Source organism: Centrocercus urophasianus, unplaced genomic scaffold (genome assembly GCF_019232065.1).
Source record: "Centrocercus urophasianus isolate 14NV4802_14NV808 unplaced genomic scaffold, USGS_Curo_1.0 seq_12, whole genome shotgun sequence".
In the NCBI taxonomy this organism is placed as follows: domain Eukaryota; kingdom Metazoa; phylum Chordata; class Aves; order Galliformes; family Phasianidae; genus Centrocercus; species Centrocercus urophasianus.
The window spans coordinates 763,940-771,597 of NW_024884364.1; the positions used below are offsets into that span (position 1 = coordinate 763,940).

At 43.7% G+C, this 7,658-nt stretch overlaps 1 protein-coding gene across 1 annotated transcript in view; it reads left to right on the plus strand.

The window, feature by feature from the left end:
• The window catches only part of LOC122155684 (alpha-2-macroglobulin-like protein 1), a 28,429-nt gene extending 21,029 nt beyond the window's left edge, over positions 1–7,400 (plus strand). Inside the window, exons 25-35 of the mRNA XM_042809754.1 lie at positions 357–513; positions 702–776; positions 3,005–3,167; positions 3,758–3,972; positions 4,186–4,401; positions 4,904–5,028; positions 5,417–5,507; positions 5,936–6,004; positions 6,213–6,315; positions 6,408–6,449; positions 7,171–7,400. Of these exons, the coding sequence (XP_042665688.1) occupies positions 357–513; positions 702–776; positions 3,005–3,167; positions 3,758–3,972; positions 4,186–4,401; positions 4,904–5,028; positions 5,417–5,507; positions 5,936–6,004; positions 6,213–6,315; positions 6,408–6,448 (1,255 nt within the window). The 3' untranslated portion in view covers position 6,449; positions 7,171–7,400. The remainder of the gene's footprint in view (positions 1–356; positions 514–701; positions 777–3,004; positions 3,168–3,757; positions 3,973–4,185; positions 4,402–4,903; positions 5,029–5,416; positions 5,508–5,935; positions 6,005–6,212; positions 6,316–6,407; positions 6,450–7,170) is intronic.
• Positions 7,401–7,658: the final 258 nt, after the last annotated feature.

Genomic DNA, 7,658 nt, shown 5'->3' on the forward strand with positions numbered 1-7,658 from the left:
GGTTCTCTCCTTTCTGTCCTTCTGCTGTCTGAGAGCTTTCTGCTTCCAGCATGGAATCCCTTTTTGTCCTATTGGACACAAAGTCTTCCAAATGTTTTTTTGTGCAACCTATCAATATCTTACTTCTTTTGAGATGAAGGATGACACTGAACTGATAAACTAAGAATAGCCCAACAGTAGGTGAGGAGGGACTTGAAAGTTTCAATCTCCCACTTTTGTCTTCTTCATTTACTGCTTATTTTCTTTCTTTCTTTTTTTTTTTTTTTCCTTATTCTTCCTTCTTGCTCATTCGCTCAATCTCTTTCTGTTCCTCTTTTCCCTCTCTCATGCCTTTTTTCTGCTCTCTCCCTAATCAGGCTGACTGCGTTTGTGGTCAAATGCTTTTCCCAAGCCAAGCCATACATTTTCCTGGACAACAGGAGCATCCAAGCTGCTTTCAAATGGCTGGAGTTCCACCAGCTTCCGAATGGCTGCTTCAGAGATGTGGGCCAACTTTTCCACAGAGCCATGAAGGTAGGACCCAGAGAATTTTGAAAAAAAATTCAAAGCAGTTCTTAATGGTAATTGATTTATCTCACTTTTCTGTTGTGTTCTGCTTTCTTGCATGGGAGAAAACCAGAGGTAGGTGTGATGTTTCCTGAATAATTTCAGGTATTTGTGTATCACTTTTCCCATCTTTTGGATATTTATGCTTTTTGTAGGGAGGTATGGATGGGGAAGTTCTCTTGACTGCCTACATCTCTGCTGCATACATGGAGAGAGGAGATACACCAGAGGTAAATACAAGAATTCTTTGCTATGCTTTTGCTTGAATTCTGGAGAGATTAGTGGAGTCATTGAAGCAGGAAATAGATTACCTTAGAGAGGTTTGTGAACAAAGTAATTGACCAGGAGATGATGAACTTACCACTTCTCAGGAAGAAGACTCAACTACCCCTCAAGGAGGATTCTGTTGGCAGGGGAGAATATGAGGTTAGACTGCTACAGGGGAAGAGCCACTGTTACCACCTGTGTGAACTTCAGTAAGCCTTTGTCAGTCTCCCAGAGTATATCCTTCTCTCCATATTGGAAAGATATGGATTTGATGAGTGGATGTCTGATGGATGAGGAACTGGTTACAAGATCATACCCAGAGAGTGGTGGTCAATGGCTCCTGCCTCTCTATTCTGCACTGGTGAGAGCTCACCTAGAGTACTGTGTACAGATGTGGAGTACAGAAGAGACATAGACCTGTTGGAGCACATTCAGAAGAAAAATGATCCAAGGGATGAAACATCTCCTGCACAAGGACAGGCTGAGAGCTGGGGCTGTTCAACTTGAAGAAGACTGCCTTTCAGCATCTAAAGGGGAGTTACACAAAATAAGGAGACAGACTATTTAGCAGGGGATGATAGAACAAGTGGAAATGGTTTCAAACTAAAGAAGGGAAGAGTTAGAGTGGAAATAAGGAAGAATTTTTTGCAGTAGGAATGGTGAGGCAGTGGAACAGTTTGCCCAGAGATGTAGTGGATATTCTGTCCTTGGAGACATTCAAGATGAGGGTGGGGCGGGCTCTGAGCTACTTAATCTAGCTGTGGATGTCCCTGTTCATTGCAGGAGAATTGGACTAGATGACCTTTTAGGGTCCCTTCAAACTCAAATGATTCTATGATTCTACCTGGAGCTACTGGTGCTCATGTCTAAATACCATGCCTATTTCCCAGACTTGTGCTGCTCAGTCCTGCTCCCCTCAATAACTTCACAATCTCTTGCTACTCACTGCTCTGTTTCTGCTTAAAGCTAGGAATAAGGAATTATGGAGGAGAGAGAGGTAGGTGTGACTGCCACAGCTAAGTGAATAAACATGACATTTGTAATGTGTTTCATCTTCCCAGAAACTGGAAATCTGGGAAAGGAGTGCTAGAGAGAACATGCTGTAAAGTAGGGCAGTTGGAATTGTACATCTAGTTAATAATAATAAGGGGGAAGTCTTGCGAGATCATAACTAATTACTAGGCAGTGGTACTGGCAGTTAAAATATATAATCAAATTGATTATAGCACTGCTATAGACTTGGAGAAGCAAAGTTCTCTGGAAATAAGTGAAAGACAGCTGGAAATTAATTGTCTTCCTGACAAGTGTCTCTCAGGCCACCTTTTTCATTTAAAGGCACTCAAGGATTGGTAGAGATCGATTAGAATACTTAGTCGTCTCCATCATTGGAGGTTTTGAAGACCTGACTGGATAAACCTCTGAACAACCTTGTCTTATCTCACAGCTAACCTTGCTTTGAATAGATGTTAGATTGCAGACCTTCCAATATTCCTCATAATTTGAATTATCTGTCATTCGGTAATTCCATGAAGTGTCTTTGGCTGACTTGCATAGAGGTGACTTTTCATGAAACTGGATCACAAATATTTGAAATGTACTGTCAAATGTAGCAGAATGAAATACAAATATAAGGACCTTCATTCTGGTAGAAAACTGAAGAGGGGAAATCAGTAAGTGCTGTAGATATACAAATACTAAACAGGCAACCACTCCAAGTGTTTGACTCAATGGAATGGTGCACTGAATGCTGGAATGAATTCTGTGTCCTGCCAACAGTACAGTATTTCAAGGGAAGCTTTAAGTCCCACTGATGTAGAGAAACTGAAGAGCTGAATTGAACCCAGTAATCTTGCAAGCATTTGCAACTGTGTGCTGTTGCACTGTTGTTCAAAGTAAGATGTGGTGGTGCTATTCTAGTAGTAAGGGAATTCATTTCATTGAGAGAAATCCATGATCATCTGTGGGGGAAACCTCTGTCAGGCGCCTTGCACTGCGGGCTGGAGATGCTGCTTGGGGATGCTGAAGTGATACAAAGAGAAAGTGCCAACTCAAGTACAAGGATATAAGGGTGAATATATGGGTTGCTTTCTATGCTAGCGCATACTAATGCATTCTTCTGCTTGTGTAACTCAGCATTTGCACGCCTCATGTGTTTGCACGTGACCAATATCAACGTAACTCTTCTCTGTAGAGTACAGTGGTACGCAAGGCTCTGGGATGTATCATTCCTTCCCTTCCCAAAGCTGCCAGCACTTACACACAGGCCCTGCTGGCCTACACCTTCGCCCTGGCTAAGGACTCTCAACGCACACAAGAGCTTCTTGACATACTTGATCAAAGCGCAATCAGAGAAGGTATGGGAGCCTTAGTGCCAGACAAACATCAGAAAAAGGATAGGTGACCTTTCTGAGCCCCTTGGTTACATGCAACATGAAAAGACTGGTTACTTTCCACTCTTTTGGTCTTAATTTCTGTCCTTCATCAAAGATAGTTTTTTAGACAGTCTGCTAGCCTAAGGTATGTTTTGGCCATATTGTGCTGTGGGTGCTAATTTCTTTCAAAGCTTTTGACCTTTCCTGGCACCCAGAGTGGAGGTTGTGCTCTGAAAAAAGTTGACTTTCTTAAGCAGGACTGCAAAGTGCAAAGTGCTAAGCAAAGCAGATTGGCAAACTGCCTGACTTCTTGTTATTCCCTGACTGTCAGGACCAGCTAGTGGGTAGCTAGCTAGTATCAGTCAGCTAGCGTACCTGGCAAACAGGAAAATGGAAAAATCAAATGCTGATTATTGGCAAGTTACTTTTTTGCTATCACTTTTATGAATGAGTCTTCAATGTGTAATACATAGTATTGGGTATGGTCCTTGCACACAATCTCTGTGCCTTTTAGGCCTCAAGATTTCTTCCCTAGTATCCCTCAATGTCATCTACCTCCTTCCTTTTCCCAGGTGGGCAGATCCATTGGAGTCAGACTCCATCCAAGACACACAGCACTAGCCTTTGGTCACAGCCACTATCTGTGGATGTGGAGTTAACAGCTTATGTCCTTCTGGCCCTGCTCTCCAAGCCAAATGTCACAGAGGCTGACTTCACCACAGCCTCTGCCATTGTGGTCTGGCTCACTAGACAACAAAATGCCTATGGAGGATTTGCCTCAACACAGGTAACTCGGGTGGTAACAGTAACAGTGTCTGAGAAAAAAAAAAGTAACAGTGTCTGAGAAAGATCTCTGCAGAATCTAGTGTGAAAAAAAACCAGAGTGAACACTTCGAGGAGAAGAACCCTTGTATACAAAGGTTCTCAGGATGGTGAATTCAAATGTCTTTGGTCCTCAGAGCTGTGGAGCAAAAGTGCACACCTATTTCTTCCTTTTCAGGATACAGTAGTTGCCCTGCAGGCCTTGGCTAAGTATGCAGCACTGACACACAACACAAAAGGAGTTGCAGAAGTGAGGGTGAGGTCCCAGAGAGGCTCTGGGAGGAAGTTCCAAGTTTCCTATCAGAATCGGCTTTTGGTGCAGGAGATGGCACTGACAGAAGTCCCGGGAAAGTTCTCAGTGCAAGCCCATGGCAGCTGTTGCGTCTTTACCCGGGTAGGTTACCCACTTCCCATGAACCTTTCTGTGTCAGCCCTCTGCTCATCATCAAAATTAATAGTCTCAGTTGCAGCTCTATACAAGGAGATGAGCTTTAACAATGATTTACTTCCAGCTTGTTGCCAATGCAGCAAACCTGTGAGACTGAGACATAATGTGTCAAGAAGTGTTGCTTTTGTGACTCCTGGAGTATTGGAGGATGGAAATCTTGCATAGTGGTTCCCTGTTGTATGCTGAATGTTGTATGCTGAATGCTGTATGCTCACTTGGTCTCAAGGGGAAGAGAGAGGACAAGTAGTCTCAATTGGAAGGACCATGGAATTTTTCAATCCTGAATGACCTTTATTTCTGGTACTGGACTGAGTGTGCTCACTGCATCTATTTTATCCAGTTAGCATGGTCCATACCTTGAGGATTACTATAGTTAGTGAAAAGGTATGACAGATGATATGAAACTTATTATCCATGTCTTACTCTGTCTTTTTGTCTCTCTCTGCAGACGGTGCTGAGATACAACATTCCCTCCCCGCAGGTTTCCAAATCCTTTGCCTTACAAGTGAAAACCAAGCCAGACAATTGCACCGAGAATGATGCATACTCTGTTACTCTCTATGTCAATGTCAGGTGACTTTGAAGACACAGGCTCATAGCCACACTTGGGGCTAGGTATGGCTGGAGAGCGGAGTGGTACTTGGCTGCAATGGAGGAACCCAACAGTTGCAGCAGAAGGGCCATATGGCAGATGGAAGGTGTGGGAAAGAAAGATAAGGTGTCTCTGAGGAAGGGGAAATGGGGAAAAGTTCCAAAGTCTTGCCAGGGAGAGGAACGGAAGTAAACACCTCAGATTAGGGGTGCTCACAGCAGTGCAGCCACTGTCTACCCCATATGAGCTACTGCCTGGCCACAGTTCTAGCTGTGCTGCCTGGTTCAGGGTCCTGCATGCAGGGTAGTATGATGGAGGCAAGGGAGAACTGGAACTGGGTGAGACCCTTCATTTGATCTTCTCCCTCAGGTACACTGGAAAGAGAGCCATTTCCAATATGGTGATTGTGGAAGTGTCCCTACTCTCTGGATTTGTCCTCGCAGCAAGATCTGGGATATCTGTAAGAAGCCTGAAATCAGGATGATGATGTTGTGTCAGTTGGACCATCCACACACCCAATGGGAGGGGAGATTGCATAGGAATGTGTTGCTTGTCTCTATCTTGAGCAATTTCGCCGTCTCTTCCCTTCTGTCACACAGAAACATGAATACTTACTATTGTCTCTTACCTTGATCCTTGAGGATGGTGATCCTTCTGGCTCAATTGTATCCTTGACAGCCACATAGCCTAGACTTATGTCCTTGGGTTTTGCAGGAGGTAAGGGGCCCAGCAGAGAGATCAACCTGAAGGGGTAAAAGCCCCAAATAAATTCACAAGTATGTGAATAAGAATCTGCTTACACAGGCTTAGATAAACCCTACTGGGATTTCTCACACTTCCTTTTCCAAAAGAACCAACTAAATTGCCACACCTGCTCTCCTATTCTAGCCACATCATTGGTATCCTGTGAGAAGAACAGAGAAAACCCAAGCAGGTGTTGCCATCTACTTGGACAAGGTATGTGTGTGCTACTAGAGAAGTTGCAGGAGTGGAGGACTCTGGAAGAGCTGTGTGGGGAATCCTGGCCTGGGCTAGCAGAGTAGAATTCATCTTGAAGCCTTGCATTTGGTTCCACAGAGTTTTTTGCCTATCTTCAGAGTCAAATTTAGGTGAGGAATCAAAAGAGCAGCTCAAAAGTGAACTGTCATTTGCCTTTCTCCCTCAGCTGAGCCATATGTCTGAGACATATGTTCTGCATCTGGAAAGGGAAATTGGAGTGACCAACCTGAAGCCAGGACATGTCAGGGTCTATGACTACTACCATCCAGGTGAGTGTGGTATTATGGGCTGCCAGGGCTCTCTGGGTATTTATGCTTGGCTTTGTACAAAGATAAATTCTGTCTTTCCTGTCCTGTTGCAGAGGAGCAGGCCCTTACTGATTATAATGTTTTCTGCATCTGAGGTAGGTGTGTACTCCACAAAGATTTTTTACTGTTCCCTTCCTCAACCACTATACAGATCTAGTAGCCTCATTATGTTTCTTCTCTTGCTGCCTGAGAAGAGCCTTGCAAACCACTGATTCAGCATGTTCCCTTTATTTAGAACTTCATCTGGAATTTCCTGAGCCTCTGGGGATTTTATCACCTGTCCTCTGTTTTCTGGATTTTGTCATTGCTATATTGCTCTGTAGGTGGGACATGAAATGATTAACATGTGCTCTTGCTATGAAGGACTAGTCATGCATTTTAAGGATTCTCCAAAGGATACCTGGGCTGGTAGTAGTGCATGGGCCAGCTAAGTGACAGTGCTTGCAGTTTGCACTGTGACAGAAGAAAGTCCAAGCAGAATTCAAGGTATTAGTTTTAGTTGACACTATTTGGGTATGGAATAGAATCATAGAATATTCCAAGTTGGAAGGGACCGTGACAGTCATCAAGTCCAACTCCTGACACTGCTGAACGTCCCACCTTTTTTTCTGGGAAAAGCTGAATTAAGACAAGGGCACTTAATTAAGCCAGAGAAACACTGTCCGTGAGAGTCCTTACTGAGGATCTGCTCTCCATAGCTGCTAGCATCCCAGAAATAATAACTTTGGTTATGCTATTTTCTCTCTGATATGATTCCTCTTTTTACTATCATTTCTCCAGGGACATAGCCTGCTTTCTTACTGTCCACTGTTTCAGCCCACAGGAGTTCTACTAGTGGGACATGCCCTAGGATGGAAATTACAGTTACTGGTATGCTGGGGCCGGTGTCACCTGGAAAGTCACATCTCAGTGGACTTTGATACTGGTGCTGAGGATGATCTCAAATTGGATTTCAGGATGAAACCCAGCCCATGCCATGCTGCTCATCTTGACAGCCATTTTTGGGGGTGTTTTTTTGGGTGTCTGATTAATTCTGATTGCTTTAATCCAGGGATTTTCTTGCTTGTAAAAAGAAGGAAAATAAAATATAAATCATAAATCTGGGTACTGTGGTGTGTATTTGTATTTTATAACAGAGCATATATAAACTTTACTTTGGAGGAGAGTGCATAAGCAAACTTATGCAGAGACAGTGTAGGTGAAATGTGTACTTGGCATTTATTTCTTCCAGCACTTGTTTGGGCCCCAGCAACATCATGCAGACACCAATATGGGTTGAGGACTCTAGCCCTCCTTCAAGACCG